We start from the raw sequence: 16153 nt of genomic DNA, 5'->3' as shown, positions 1-16153 counted from the left end.
CTGTATGTTGAAGTAGATGGGCTCCCCACCCTGTGAGTGATGCGTCCGTTGTCAACACCACTTGTGGAACTGGCTCTTGGAACAGTCGTCCTTTTGAAAGGTTGTGTGTTCCACCACTGCAGAGAGCGATGGGTACGACTGTCTACCAACACTAGGTCCTTTAGTTTCCCTTGAGCCTGGTTCTACTGTGTTGCTAGGCATTCTTGTATGGGACGCATTTGTAGCCGAGCATGTGGGACTATGAATATGCAAGATGCCATCATGCCTATGAGTTGCATAAACACTCTTGCTGTCAAAAGAGTTTGAGGTTGGAATTTTAGGATCATTGTTTGAATGTTCTGTATCCTGGCTGGAGATGGGTAAGGCTTTGCTACTGTGGAGTCTATAGTTGCTCCCAGATACTGCTGTATATGGGAGGGTTGTAGATGGGATTTTGGGTAGTTGAGTGAAAATCCCAGATTGTGTAATAGATGGATTGTGGTCACAGTGTGCTGCAGGCATTGGTGATGTGATTTGGCTTTTATCAGCCAATCGTCTAGGTATGGAAACACATGAATATGTTGTCTCCTTAGATGCGCTGCCACTACTGCTAAGCATTTTGTGAACACCCTTGGTGCTGTTGTTACCCCGAAGGGTAGGATTTTGAATTGGTAGTGCTGTCCCTGCACTACAAATCTGAGGTATTTCCTGTGTGCGGGATGAATAGGTATGTGAAAATATGCATCTTTTAGATCTAGCGTGGCGAGAAAATGGCCTTGCTGTAGTAGTGGTAGTACTTGTTGGAGTGTGATCATGTGAAAATGATCGGAGTGTATATATTGGTTGAGGGGACGAAGGTCGAGAATGGGCCTCAGGGAGCTGTCGTTTTTGGGGATTAGGAAATAGAGAGAGTAAACTCCCTTCTCTTGCTGCTGCAGGGGAACTGGTTCTATAGCGTGCTTTTGTAGCATTGCTAAAACCTCCTGTTGTAATAGGATGGTATGTTCCTCTGACATTGGTCTGTGTTTGGGTGGTATGTTGGGTGGGGTAGATGCAAGTTCTAGACAGTAACCAGAATGGATAATTTGCTTCACCCACCTGTCTGTTGAGATGGATTCCCAGACAGGTAGGAATTGTGATAATCTGCCTCCGACTGGTGTTAAGTGGTCTGGAGGCAGGTGTAAGAGGTCACTGTTTGGGAGTGGTGGGGGTACGGTTGTTGTTGTTACCTCTGCCTTTAATATTGTTTCCTCTATATCCTCCTCTGCCTCTGTGAAATGTGTTTTGAGAGGTAGTTTGGAAAGGTTGAGAGGTTTGTGTATTATTCCCTCTCCCTGTACCTCTATAGGAGGATCTACGAAAGGAACGTTTGGATTGATAAAACTGCAGTGCACCCATCGATTTAGCGGTGTCAGTATCCTTTTTCATTTTTTCTAATAGGACATCTGTTTCAGGCCCGAACAGGAAATCTTGGTTAAGGGGTTGATTGAGAATAGTGGTTTGCACCTCAGGTTTGAAACCTGATATGCGAAGCCATGCGTGTCTCCTTAACATCACGATTGTATTGACTGTTCTAGAGGCTGTGTCAGCTGCATCTAGAGCACACTGAGGCATTAGTGATGAACTTTCCTTCTTGGATAAGGTCATTTGCCTGTTTATATGAGTCAGGGGGATGTTGTAGCAGCTCCTCTAATTTGTCGTAGTGCGCCCCGTCATATCTAGCTAACAATGCTTGTGTGTTAACTATTCTCCAGGTGTTGGCTGCTTGTGAAGCCACCCTTTTCCCAGATGCCTCCAGTAGTTTGGACTCTTTTTCTGGTGGTGCAGCATCGCCAGTGGTTTGGGAGTTAGCCCTTTTTCGTGCATTGGCGACTACTAGAGAGTCCAGCTGTAGTTGACCCTTGATGCATGTAGGGTCGGAGGGTGCTGCTCTATATTTCTTTTCCAGTCTAGGATTGAGTATTCTAGCCCTAATGGGGTGTTTGAATATTTCTGGTGCATGTTTTAAAACCCCTTTGAGCATGGGTAGCGTGCGTACACTTCATTCTGTTGTTGGGAAGGTGTTCAACAAGAAATCCTCTTCCATAGGGTCAGCATGCATATCTACCCCATGGAAACTAGCAGCCCTGTCTAACTGATGGAATGCAATGGTGTCGTCGGGAGGGGATGGCTTTGAAGGATATGGTGTGGGGTCTAGAAGAGGTGTTATTGTCTGGTGAATATGGGTCTCCCCATGTGTCCAGGTTGGGATTAATGTCATCAGGATCTTCATAAGGGTCTTGTGGATCATTATTTATGTCCTCATCTGGGTCCCCATCAGGCTGTGGAGGCATGGGGGGTGTGTATGGCACAAAAGGCAGAATAGGAGAGAGAGGAGGAGGTGTAACAAGCCTAATAGGAGAAGTAGCAATGTCCTTCCTTTTCAGAGGAATAGGAGAGGGTAAGGCAGGAGGAATTCCTCTTGTGGAGCACCACATGACCTGTGTTAGGGTCTATGACGATTCTTTTCTGTTTTGGATCGACAGGATCCGGATAAAACAGCTCCTCCTCTGTATTCGGTGCCGAAACCACCAAAGAGTTTTGGTGTTTCTTACTGGGAGTCGAAGGATTTGTAGGCTTCGGCTTCGACTTGTTCGGCTCGGGAACCTTGTTTTTGTTCGGTTCGGGAGCTTTATTGACTTAGACGTCCTTTTTCGGATCGACCGTTTTCTTGGGTTCGATCTGTTTTTTAGGCTCGGTGACCTTTTTGGAGTCGTTAGTCTTTTTCGGGTCGATCAACTTTTTCGGGTCGATATTTTTCTTGGGATTGACCGTTTTCGGCGCCGGATGCTTCGGCTCGACGTTTTTGGGAACGGTCGAGTCTCTCGGCGCCGGAGCCGGAGTTGGTGCCGTATGTGTTTTTCTCGGTGCCGAAGGCATTTTTGGTGTAGGGAGATACGGTTTGCTCGGTCCCGAGCTACCGGAAGGCTTTTCTGTTATCTTCGGGCCCGAGGGTGAGGCTTCCAAAGGGATGTTTCGATCGTGACGAAGGCCTTGTGGAGATGACTTGACCGGAGCCTTATGTGGGGTGATTGGGACAGGGGCATCGGTACTCACGTGCTGCCCCGCTGGGATTGGGTCATCTGAGTCCGATTCTTCGACTGACGAGCTGTAGGTCGTCCGAGTCCTCGGCATCCGAGGGGTCGAAGATATCGTCCGGTGCCGGTGCTGCTGCTTGTCGATGCATCGCTTGTCAATGGGCCCTCCGGTTCCTGACTGTCTTTTTGGAACGGAAGAGTCCGCAGGCTAAGCAGTCTTCTTCTTTATGGTCCGGAGATAGACATCTGTTGCACACCGGGTGATGATCAGTGTGTGGGTATTTAGCACCGCACTGGGGGCATTTTCTGAAGGGAGTCCTTTCCATGGGCCCGAGGCCCGCGTGGCGTCGATAGGCCCGGAGGCCTGAGTCGATGAAAATATGAGAAATAAAGTCCTGTAAAGTTGTAGGGTATCGACCGGAGAGCAATCCCGTCGAGATACTTTTGATTTGCTGTGAATAAGTTGAAAACTTCGGAGTCGAAGTTGGCGTCGCAGAAGTACATCCGAACCAGATGGCGGAAAAAAACAATCCGACGATGGAGGCGCTGTCCATGCGCACTGTAGTCCAGGGGAGGAGTCACCTATCTCGTGAGATCTCGAAGACTCTTCCAAGACAACAACATGCAACATCAGGACCCAACACTAGGCGGCGATCTAATGCAATGTGACTGCAGCAGCTCATATGCCTCAAACATAAGCATTTCTCGTTGACTGTGCAGTCTTTCATGTCATATGCGAGACTCTGTACCTGAAATACTTGTCTGGTATAAAGGTGCAGTCGTCGACTTTACTGTCCATGTCATCGACGGAGCAACTGTGAACTGAGTCAGTCCCTTAGTAATCACTGACAGTCCCGTTTACTATGAAGTCGTCCAAAGAATCGGAAGCTGTAGACAGAACTGTGGCAGTTGTCGACAGTGTCGCTGACAGTGTTAAAAGGTTTTGCAGTCTATGCATGCATGCATTCTGTTCAGAGTGTGGCTTCACACAGTATACCGCGCTTAAGTGGTCTCTATCCCGAAGCGCACAAAGAGGTGTGACGTTTCTGCACAACCAATAGAGTAATAAGGGAAAGGCCAAATGGCATGCCTCATCTACAGACTTCTTTTCACAAAAGAGCCTGTAGCCACACCCGTCACCTGCACCATATGCCAGTGCTCAAGGAGACTAATCACCAGCTCCTTGCAACCAAAAGGCCTCAGAGTATCTGAAGTATCCCAGTCTCCACTTCTCACTTCAAGGTCAGTGTCCCTTACGTTCAGCAGGAGGAATGTTGAAAACTTACATTCACTGTCTGGTACAATAGTTCTCATCTTGTACTATGTCAGGCCAGGAGGGGGATTTTAAAAAGGCACTCATAGGCCACTAAACTATGCTCACTCACCCACCACAGATAACCACGCTTAACATGAACGCTGGGCAACAGCACAAGGGTGTAGGCAAGTTCATAGAAGCAGCACTTTACACAGGTGTACTAATAGGCAGCAACCAGAGGGATCCAGCTAAAAATATTTGGTAACAGATTCTTCTATGAATTCTTTTAACGATGGAATGCTGTCATGAACGCTCATTTGTTGCACAAACAGTCAATAAATGAGGCACACACTCAATAAGGAAATCCGAGACCAGTTTAGAATTAATTCAGACACCAAAGTCTTCGAGATCAGGTAAGTACTTTGAGTAAGCGATTTTCAGAAACACAGAAAATACAGCTGTCAGATTGGAGGCCTGAGCCTCAAACGCAGTAATAGTATCCTATGGGAGAAAAACACTATATAGGGTTTCTTGCACTTGAGTTACAGGGTTGTTCTTCTGGAGTGAAGGTAAGTAAGGGCCAAGATCCTTAGAGCTACCAGCATTTTCAGTTTACCTGTCCTGGTGTGTCCGGGTCCAGATGTAAATGCCTTGAGGGTAGCTTCATAGGCTACAGGTGAAGGCAATGGGGAAACCTGTAACGATAAAAAGGTAGCAAGTGGGGACTGGGGTACCAGTCTGGCAGAACCCAAAGGGGGGCTTGGCTCTTGAGGGTCTCTGTAGCAAGCTTGCACTGTCGGTGGACTCGGGTTGTGGGGCTCTTGTGCAGAGAGGTTTTGTTCGAAAGGTCGCTTGCGCTGGAGGCTCTCACTTTAGGTCGACCTGGAGATGGGGAGAAAATAAGAATGGGGCCACTCTCACGAGGACCTCTCAGATGCAGATGTCCCACGTCTGCAGCTCTGTCTTGGTGGTGTCCTGGAAGGACACTGAACAAGCCTTGGCTGCTGCAAGGACCCTTGTACCCGGGGCATTGGTGCTGGAGGACTCCTGGAGGGTCTAGCATCTTGAAACTCGCTGGAGACATGGCTGACCTCAGGGAGCTGTAGTAACCTGCTGCTGAGTCGGTGGACCCAGTGGTCAGCAAATCGGTGAGCCGGACTTTGCAGTTGGTACCTGCAGGAAAGTGGCTCCTCCACTTCAAGGGAGATGCTGGCTAGTTGGCAAAGTGGTGGTAGCCTTTGAAGCCTCTGGGAGGATGCACAGCTGCAATTGCTGGGACAGGAGCAGGCAGGGTTTGGTGCCAAAGTCCACAGCTAGTTGATAGTTGTCTCGTCTACAGGCCTTTGTCCTTCTCTCAGGCAGAGGAGTTCCTGGTGTCAGGTAGTCACCTAAATACTACATTTAGGGGAGTTAAGGGGAGGGAAGGGTAGTAGCCAATGGGCCACTTAACCCTGGGTTCAATACACCCCTTAGATCACTTCTTGTGGCGAGAGAACATAACCCAGTCCCAGAGTTCCTAATTTCACCAAAAATAAAATGGTGGAATCTTTTCGTGCCGCACATTAGGTAGGCCACCTTAGAGGTGTGACTAGTCTGGAGCTGCAACACACCTACTTGCATAGCTAATTTCCCATCTGTCCTGGTGCCAAATGGGCCTCAGAGCAGGGGGAGGCATCTCCCAGGTCAAGGGGAAGCTGGGCCGCCTTGCAAAGGCGGCAGGGGCTGTGAGGTCCTTGGCCTTGATATGCTAAATCTCTAGCCATCATGCTGGAGGAGGCATGAACACCTTCCTCCGGGTCAGGCATGGTTTCTGACCTCAGAGTGTGGGCTCTCACCTGGACAGAAACTGGTCTGTATTGGCAGGCTGGTCAGCCAGCACACTAGATACTGGTTGGTTTTTCAGGGGGCACCTCTAAGGTGCCCTCTGGGTGCATGTCATAATGAATATGCTACTTACCAGTATGCATCTGTTCTTGGCATGTAGGGCTGCTGACATTCATATCTGTGCATAGATCGCCGCCTAGTGTTGGGTCCGGATGTTTGCACGTTGTTGTCCTGGAAGAGTCTTCGAGGTATCCTGGGATAGGTGACTCCTCCCCTGGACTACAGTGCGCACGGGCATCCTCTCCATCCTCAGATTGTTTTTCGCCATTGTGGCAGTGATGGAGTAGATACAGAAAAGTGATGACCATGCTTACAGTAATTCTGAGAGCTGCAGCTGCTACAGGCGCCGGGGAGGAGGGAGGGCGATATGAATGTCAGCAGCCCTACATGCCAAGAACAGATGCATACTTGAAGTAGCATATTCAGTTCGAGGCATGTGGGCTGCTGAATTCATATCAGTGCATAGAATGTATAGCAGTGCCCTCTATTAGCGGCGGCCACCAGTGCCAGCTGCAGCGGTCTGAAAAAGGGTTTTGAGAACAGCCTGTCCTACAGCTGCCTGCTGTTTTGATTGCACATCTACACAATAGTGTTTGGTAAATGTGTGTGTGGTGGACCAGGTGGCTGCTCTACATATATCATGCAGGGGAATATTTCCTAGAAAAGCCATGGAGGCCCCTAACTTACGTGTTGAGTGGGCTCGTGGGGGAATAGTTAATGTGCGTTTTGCCTTTTGATAACAAATTTGAATACACTTAACTATCCATCTGGCTATCCCTGCTTTGGAGATGGCGTTACCCTTGTGGTGTGGGGCAAAGGCAACAAACAGTTGTTTTGTCTTCCTAAAGGGTTTAGTCCTGTCGATGTAGTACATGAGGGCCCTCCTTACGTCTAGTGTATGGAGTGCTCGTTCCGCGACAGTTTGTGGGTTTTGGAAGAAAACGGGCAGTTCAATAGTTTGATTCATGTGGAACTGCGAGATTACCTTGGGCATGAATTTGGGGTTGGTACGTAGTACGACCCTGTTGGCGTGAACCTGTATAAATGGCTCTTGAACTGTTAGTGCCTGGAGTTCACTAACCCTTCTTAAAGAAGTGATTGCTACCAGGAAAGCTACTTTCCAGGTGAGGAATTGAATCTCGCATGAGTGTAGAGGTTCAAAGGGTGGACCCATCAGGCGTGTGAGGACCAGGTTGAGGTTCCACATTGGAGCCGGTGGGTGGCTTGGTGGAATGACTCGTTTGAGTCCTTCCAAGAATGCTTTGATGGCAGGCACTCTGAATAGTGAGAGGTGCTGCCTGGTTTGCAGATAGGCTGAGATTGCGGTCAAATGGACACGTATAGAGGTGTACGCCAGATTGCATCGGTATAGGTGTAAGAGGTAACAAATGATGTTTTGGATGGATGCGTCCAGCGGGTTAATGTCATTATTACTGCAATAAATGACGAACCTTTTCCATTTGGCTGCATAGCAAGCTCTTGTAGTGGGTCTCCTGGCCTCCTTGATGATGTCCATACAGTCAGGTGGCAGGTTGAGGTAGCCAAACTCTAGGACTTCAGGAGCCAGATTGCCAGGTTCAGCTGTTGCGGATCTGGGTGCTGAATCTCTCCATGGTTCTGCGTCAAATGCGCAGGTTTGATCCGCAGCCTTTGATGCGGCACCACGGAAAGTTCGAGGAAGGTGGTGTACCATGGCTGGCGTGCCCACGTAGGAGCAACTAGGACGAGTGTCAGGGAGTGTTGTCTGAGTTTGCGAGCCACCAGCGGTATCAACGGCGCTGGGGGAAAAGCGTACGCAAATCTGCCGGACCAGTTCATCCATATCGCATTGCCCTGCGACTGCGGATGTGGGAACCTGGCGGCAAAGCTTTGGCATTTTGCGTTTGCTTGTGGCGAAGAGGTCTATCTCTGGATGACCCCACTGCTGGAAGTACGGTTGGAGTACTGATGGGTGTAACTCCCACTCGTGCATCTGGTGGCTGTGTCTGCTGAGCAGATCCGCCATCTGTTTGTCCTTGCCCGGGAGGTGCTCTGCCATGAGGAACATGTTCCTCTGAATGGCCCACTTCCACATGCTCTGAGCCAGATGAGACAACTGTGGAGAGTGTGTTCCTCCCTGCTTCTGTATGTAGTACATGGCAGTCATGTTGTCCGTCCGGATCAACACGACTTTGTTGCACAGATGTACTTTGAATGCCTTCATGGCCAGGAAGATTGCCATCAGTTCCAGAAGGTTGATGTGCATCTTCTTCTGTTGTGTCGTCCATAGTCCCTGCACTGTGTAGTGGAGTACATGAGCTCCCCATCCCTGGAGAGACGCGTCCGCTGTCAGTACTATTTGTGGAACAGGCTCTTGGAACGGTCGGCCCTTGCAAAGGTTTTGAGGATTCCACCAATGCAGAGAGTTGTATGCCCGACCGCTCACCAACACTAGGTCTTTCAACTGTCCTTGAGCCTGATTCCACTGACGTGCTAAGCACTCCTGAAGCGGGCGCATATGTAATCTCGTGTGTGGGACTATGAAAATGCAGGAGGCCATCATGCCTATCAACTGCATGAACACTCGTGCTGGAAGTGAGTGTTGGGGTTTGAACCTGGAGATCAGCATTTGCATGCTGTTGATCCTCACTAAATTTGGCTGAGCTGTGGCCGCCAGAGTGTCTATAGTCGCACCTAGGTACTGTTGTACGTGTGCGGGCTGGAGATGGGATTTTGGGTAATTTAGTGAGAACCCCAGACTGTGAAGGAGGTGAATGGTGCGGGACATGTGGCTGGCACATTGCTGGGCTGACTTCGCTTGAACGAGCCAGTCGTCCAGGTAAGGGTAGACGTGTATGTGCTGCCTCCGTAGATGTGCCGCCACAGTAGCTAGGCACTTTGTAAACACCCTTGGTGCCGTTGTCACGCCGAAGGGAAGGACTCTGAATTGGTAGTGCTGTCCTTGAACAGTGAACCTGAGGTATTTTTTGTGTGATGGGTGAATGGGTATGTGGAAATACGCATCCTTGAGGTCTAGTGTGGCTAGAAAGTCTCCCTGCTTGAGCAGCGGGAGGACTTGCTGGAGAGTGAGCATGTGAAAATGCTCGGAAAGAATGTATCTGTTTAGGGGTCTCAGGTCTAATATAGGTCTGAGCGACCCGTCCTTCGGTATTAAAAAGTACAGGGAGTACACCCCCGTACCTTGCTCGTGGACGGGTACGACCTCTATTGCGCCTTTTAGAAGCATGCTTTGCACCTCCTGCTGTAAGAGCGTTAAGTGCTCTGAGGACATAGGACGGTTTCTTGGAGGAATTGTGGGTGGAGTGGAGGTTAGCTCTAGACAGTAACCGTATTTGACAATATCTTTGACCCACCTGTCCGTGGTGATGGAGTTCCACGTGGACAGGAACCTTTGTAGCCTTCCCCCGACAGGTGTTATGTGGTCGGGAGGAAGGGAGAGGGAGTCACTGCTTGTTCTTGGGGGAGGACCTGGTGTTGCCGTAGCCGCGTCCTCTTCCCTTTGTACTGGAGCCACGATATCCACCCCGGGTGTTTTTATCGTAGGTGGTTTGTGTATTGCCCTTGTTGTATGTCTGCTGTGACCCCTGTCCTCTACCTGCTCCTCTATTTCCGGGGCGACGAAAGGAGCTGCTCCGAAAGGACTGAGTCTGGAGAGCCCCCATGGACTTTGCGGTGTCCGTGTCCTTTTTTATTTTCTCATGGGTGGTGTCAACCTCCGGTCCGAATAAATAGTCAGGGTTGACAGGCTGGTTGAGTATATTATTTTGCACCTCCGGTTTGAATCCGGAGATTCGCAACCAGGCATGTCGTCGCAGCATGACGCTTGTGTTAATGGCCCTGGCAGCCGTGTCTGCGGCATCTAGTGCACACTTGATGGAAGCATTTGTGAGTAGCTGTCCCTCTCTGATAAGAATTTCTGCACCTTCTTTGTACTGGTCAGGGAGATGTTGGAGTAGTTGTTCCAATGTGTCATAGTGCGCTCTATCGTAGCGAGCGAGGAGCGCTTGAGTGTTGGCTATGCGCCATATGTTGGCAGCCTGGGCGGCAACTCGCTTGCCGGAGGTCTCTAGCACCTTGGACTCTTTGTCCGGGGGAGGAGCGTCACCTGTCTGCGAGTGTGCCCTCTTGCGAGCATTCGCTACGACAATGGAGTCTAGTGGTAATTGGCCTCTGATGTAAGTAGGGTCCCCAGGCGCCGATCTGTATTTCTTATCGATCCTGGGGTTTATCACTCGTGCCCTGGTGGGTTCTTTGAAGATGTCCTTGGCTGGTTTGAGGACCCCTTTCAACATGGGCAGAGTTTTTACATGTCTTTCTGAGGATGCGAAGGTGTCCATAAGAAAGTCGTCCTCGATGGTGTCAGAGTGAAGCTGCACTCCATGATTATTTGCGGCACGGTCGATAAGAGCGTTGAACGCTGCAGTGTCCTCTGGGGGAGATGTTTTCGCCCCATAGAGTTGTGGGTCCTGTGCATCTAGAGGTGCACCTGGATCTACAGGGTCGCCCCAAGTTTGATCAGGGTCCTGTTGGTAATCAGGGTCTATGTCTCCGTGGTAGGGGACTTGGTCATCTATGTAATCCCCCAACACATCCGTGTCGGAGTGTGTGGGAGAGTATGATTGTGGATCTTGGTAGGGCGAGTGGTAAGATTCGCTTGGAGAGGTTCTGAGTCCACAGGCAGCTTCCTTTTCAGTGGGATCCGGAAAGGGTCCAAAGGTGGCTCCGAAGTTATCCTCCGTTCGTGGATAACCATCCTGCCGGTGATGGCGTCGATGACATGTGACGGAGACGCCTCAGCAGGTGTAGTCGTGGTGTGGGCGACCCGTGTCCTGAGTTGGAATATTTTTGGGATCGTGGACGGAGGCAGGCCAAAAGTAATGTTGGCTGGCGCCGAAGAGGCTGCTGGAGCTTTTATTGGGCCGGAGCCCGACGTGTCCTGGAGGACCGTTTTGGTTTTGCTGCTTTGTGCAGCACCAGGTCGCACTTGGAGCGTCTTTGAGGCTTTCGCGCCGACCAGGTCTGTCGAGGCGGTCGTCGACTTTCGGCGCCGGCGGGTCATCGAGTCGAGGGGCGGGAATGGCCGTCGACGTCTTCGATGCATGAGGCTTCGGTGTTGCCGTGGAAGCGATGTGAGACGCAGCCGGCAGTGTGACCTTTGGTGTCGGAGTCGATGGCGTCGACGCCGGGAACCGATCAGGTTTGTTGGCACCGAAGGCCTTTTTCCGCATGCCGACTCCGACGTCGGCTGCTTCAAGTTCGGCACCGAAGTCTGGCTTGGTGCGCTCGGTGCCGACGCACTTCGCTGGCGTCGAAGGTGTGGAAGGCCTCGATCCGACCAGCGCCACTTTTGGTTTCGATTGAACCAGTGCAGCTTTCGGTTTCGGTTTGGAAGAAGGGAAACCAGCCGGTTTAGGTAATAATGGCTGCCGCTGAACGTCCGAGGCCGGGCCCGAGGGCGGGGCCGAAGAACTGCGGGATAGGTCTCGGGTAAGGCCCGAAGGCGATCCCTCGACCGGAGCCATAGACTGTGGCACTGGGCTCTCTTCAGTCTGAACGGGTAGGCCTTGCTCGTCATTGGAGCTACTCTCTTCGGCCCCTAAGGCCTCATCGTAGTCTCCTACCTCAGTGTCGTCTTCATCTCTGCAAAAGAGTGATTCGTCAACGTCGTTCGATCCGGAGTCATGTTCGGAAACAGGACTGGAGGGTAGGATCTCCAATTCTTCGACATCTTCGGTCTCGGCGTTGAAGATGTCTGCCGGGGCCGGTGCCGCGTGCTGCGCTTCGAGTCTTGCCGCTCGTCGAGTCCGTAGAGTCTTCTTGGAACGGAACCGGGCACAGGCCATGCATGCAGATTCGTCGTGATCCGGCGAAAGGCATTTGTTGCACACTGGATGGACGTCGATGTGGGGATATTTCGCATTGCATACCGGACATCTTTTGAACGGTGTCCTCGATTCCATCGTCGATGTCGTCGATGGGCAGGTAAGAAGCGAAAAGTCGGTGCTGAAAGTTGTTAAACTAACAAAGGAGTATCGAAACCGATCGAGAAAACAGTACCGACGCGAACTAAAGGCCTTTTGGCCTCGATAAAGTTTTTCCTAACTTGAGCTAAGATAGCACATCCGAACCCAATGGCGGAAAAAAACAATCTGAGGATGGAGAGGATGCCCATGCGCACTGTAGTCCAGGGGAGGAGTCACCTATCCCAGGATACCTCGAAGACTCTTCCAGGACAACAACGTGCAAACATCCGGACCCAACACTAGGCGGCGATCTATGCACAGATATGAATTCAGCAGCCCACATGCCTCGAACTAAATCTAATACTAGCAACAGTACAGATTTATTAAGACAAGGTGTTTCATACCAAACACCCTAGGTCTCAGTAAAGTCATCATGTAGCTGGGGAACTCGTAATGACCAGTGCTCAGTACATATACTTAAGATGGCTTCCATGTTCACTCATACCATCCAGTAATTGAACTAGAGAGCACAGGGGCATAGCTGCTCATGCAGATACGCCCTCTCATGTAATATAATGGACCCTGCCTTAGGGCTACAAGGCCTGCCGTAGGGGTGACTTAGATATATTACATGCAGTGACTTTGGAATGGCACACAGTGAGGGTGCCATCTCCTGGTTTCACATGCTTTGCACCCGTTTGCAATTTGCATGGGGTCCCTAAGGGTGGCTTAATACATGCTGCAGCCCTAAGGGACCCTCTTTAGTACCCAGGTACCAGTGGTACCATTTATTATTAGGGACTTATAGGGGTGCTAAAGTATTTGCCAATTGGGGCACAACTGAACAGTTACTTAGTTTTAGGGAAAGAGTACTGGCGCCTGGTTAGCAGGCATCAGTGCACTGTCGGAGTTGAAAATCCGCACCTAGTAGTCCTAATCGGTGCAAAATGTGGGCAACAACTGCAACGAAATACCAGTTTCCTACATCTATGTTCTGAACTCACAACAGGGGCCTGTGATGAGAGGTATGTAGTGACCCTCACTAAAAGCAGCATTCATTTTAAGTGACCACTGCCAGGAACAGCCTCTGCCAGCAAGCAGTACAGCAAAAAGGTGTAGCCTCTCGATGGTCCTAGAACTGTATTAGTCAGAGGAAGAAAAACAGTTCAGGACAGAAGAAAAGAAAAAAAACATACAAGAACAGACAGCACAACTCTTCCAAGATGCACAGAGGACTTCTGATAAAAAAACCTCTTAAATTATAGCAGCTATCATGAAAACATTAAAGGCATCTCAAACACTGAATAAACTACAACTTTTGAGCATCCTAAAACAGGTAGCTTCTGTTATGATGTACAAGTGTTTACAAACTTAAATTAAGCACATCTTACCCTGCTGAATAACTATTGAATCGAGACGGAGTTTCATTTCAGCACGCTCCACTATTCTTTCTTCCACAGTATTATCTGTGATAAATCGAAAAACTCGAACAGTCTTGGTTTGGCCAATCCTGTGAGCACGATCCTGGAGAGGAGGTAAATCACCAAAGGAAAAACATGACAAATGGGCAGGAAATGCGCTCAAAATTAAAATACCAAAAATTTAAAAGTGCAACATCATACATTTTAATGTCATATTAAAGGAAATAAGATATTTTTTAATCTAACATAGGAAGAACAACTGGACTGTATAAGGGAAATCACTTTGTGAATATGTATTTTTTTTTTTAAAAGCACACAACAGCAGAGCTTCTTGGCACAGATTATAACACAGCAAACACAAGGAGATGATGGACGGAGTGTTGAACATTGCAAGCACTCATCCCCAGTCAATTGATCTGGGTTTAATCCATCACTCTTTAGCTCACTCCGCCACCCCAGTTCAGACATGGCCATATGCAAATCAGTCTGACCCTGTGCCTCATGGGAACAGTCCAGCCCGAACTGCCAAGCTGGTCTTCCCTGGACCGGAAACAAGCATCCTGGGACCGGTTTCCGGCTAATCAGCCAGGCTAGCTTGAATCCAGTGGCAAAGTGATCAAGGGACCCACGTTTTTGCATTCGTCACCCTGAGTGGTAGGGGTATGCCCAGACGTGGGTCCCGTGCTCTCCATGCCACTGGAATCAAGCTATCCTGGCTGAAGAGAGGTGAAACCCCAAAACCGGTCCCAGGATGCTTGTTTCCAGTCCAGGGAGGACCTGGCTTGGCAGCTCGGGCTGGACTGTTCCCATGAGGCACAGGGTCAAGACTGATTTGCATATGGCTGGGTTCAAACTAGAATGGCATGGTGAGCAAAAAAAACAATGGATTTAGGCCCAGATCTCTGTACTGGGGTGAATGTATGACATTGTTCTACATTCTGTCCTTCAACTGTTGTTTTTGCACAGATTATAACACAACAAGACTAAAAAGAAATAGGATCATGGAGTATCTAGGAACAAGAACGTTTATTATACAGATTGAGATAAACTCAGAATTCATAGGGTACTGAATTGTAGTTATGTAACGACTTTAGAAGGATCGGACTTAATATTTGACAAATCTGTCCTTGGGTATCACAAGGAGACAGATTTTAAGAGCCCATTGAGTAATTTGGGCAGTATACATTACGTTTGAAAGGCAGAAAACCTGTTTTTTGGTATATTGTTCCAATCTACAATAGTCATTGCTTTAAATGAAATCCTAGAGCCAATTATGGTATTGTAGGCCTACAGGTGGAGCAAAGTGAGACATTAATGCCGCAATCATTTCATTAAAGGGCACAGGGGAAATGGAAACAAAAGGTACTACTGTTGCCAGCGGAACCCTACATCTATGGATTATTCAATTACTTCTATTCCCCTGCTATACACAGAGGTTTGGGTGTGTTTCCATCTCATTCACTGCATGTGTCCTAGATATTCTTGAGAAGCCTATGAAATCACTTTGGTTGCGTTTGGAACAGCCTGAGTTTATACCATGATCGAACACCAAGCTCTGAAAAGACTGTTAGCTTACCAACCAGGCAAGCAAGGTATGTGGCCACTCACCATAGCCTGAAGATCAACCTGAGGATTCCAATCTGAATCATACATAATAACAACATCAGCAGTAGCAAGATTAATTCCAAGTCCACCAGCTCGAGTGCTCAGCATAAAGATGAACTTTGTGCTGTTTGGTGAATTGTAGGCATTGATCGATTCCTGTAAGAAAAAGAACCATATGAGTATCCTAAGCATTTCCAAATGCTTCAAAACGCAGACGAGCACCTCTTTACATCACATTTTCAATGATCTGATACAGCAAAACAGAGTGGCAGAAAAAACCTCCTACAAGAAGACAAAATACTCTGTTATGGCGAATACTGGAACATGTCTTGATGGGGGGGGTGGGGTTTAAGATTTGTCTAAGATCAGTATAACAGACAACCTTAACAAGACTTTAGGCATGCTCAATTCAATCATTTTCCAGGCCAACACGTTTCCACTCAAAGCTCTGACAATACTCAAATTTTAACCTGACAGGATTCTGCAGTTTGCAGATACTAAGACGTTCTTCCCAACAGACAGCAACATGAAAGACTGATTCTTAACTGTTCACCAGCAGAATAGGGAAACCAGAAGAAACCAAATACATATGCCACGCATCAATAGTTCAAGCATTACAATTCTCAGAATGCAATCTTGCAGCAAACCGTGGCACACCAGCTATACTCACTTGTCGTTCTTCATGAGGAGTTTGTCCATCAAGCCGACAATATTCATAGTTTCGCCACATGCAGTAATCTTCCAGGATGTCCAGCACCCTAGTCATCTGGCTAAATATCAGGACGCGAGAGTCTTAAAGAAAAAAAGTGAATCAACGCCAGTTACAAAGAACTCGGACACAAAAAGCAAATGCACAATAGAATTAAAATGTTCTTTAAAAACATAAGGCAAATGAGAAAAAGTAAAAATGAGTGCACAATACAATCTACTACAGTTTCACACCATATTTGAGTTTTTGCAAACAACCCC

General features: G+C 48.7%; 1 protein-coding gene across 1 annotated transcript in view; it reads right to left on the bottom strand.

Annotated features, from left to right (window-relative positions):
- The window catches only part of SMARCA5 (SNF2 related chromatin remodeling ATPase 5), a 433972-nt gene that overhangs the window by 311160 nt on the left and 106659 nt on the right, over positions 1–16153 (bottom strand). Inside the window, exons 12-14 of the mRNA XM_085641606.1 lie at positions 15855–15976; positions 15188–15340; positions 13550–13682 (exon numbers count right to left, since the gene is read on the bottom strand). Of these exons, the coding sequence (XP_085497732.1) occupies positions 13550–13682; positions 15188–15340; positions 15855–15976 (408 nt within the window). The remainder of the gene's footprint in view (positions 1–13549; positions 13683–15187; positions 15341–15854; positions 15977–16153) is intronic.

Source organism: Triturus cristatus, chromosome 2_2 (assembly GCF_964204655.1).
Source record: "Triturus cristatus chromosome 2_2, aTriCri1.1, whole genome shotgun sequence".
NCBI classification, from domain to species: Eukaryota; Metazoa; Chordata; class Amphibia; order Caudata; family Salamandridae; genus Triturus; species Triturus cristatus.
This window is presented reverse-complemented; position numbering and strand designations above follow the sequence as displayed.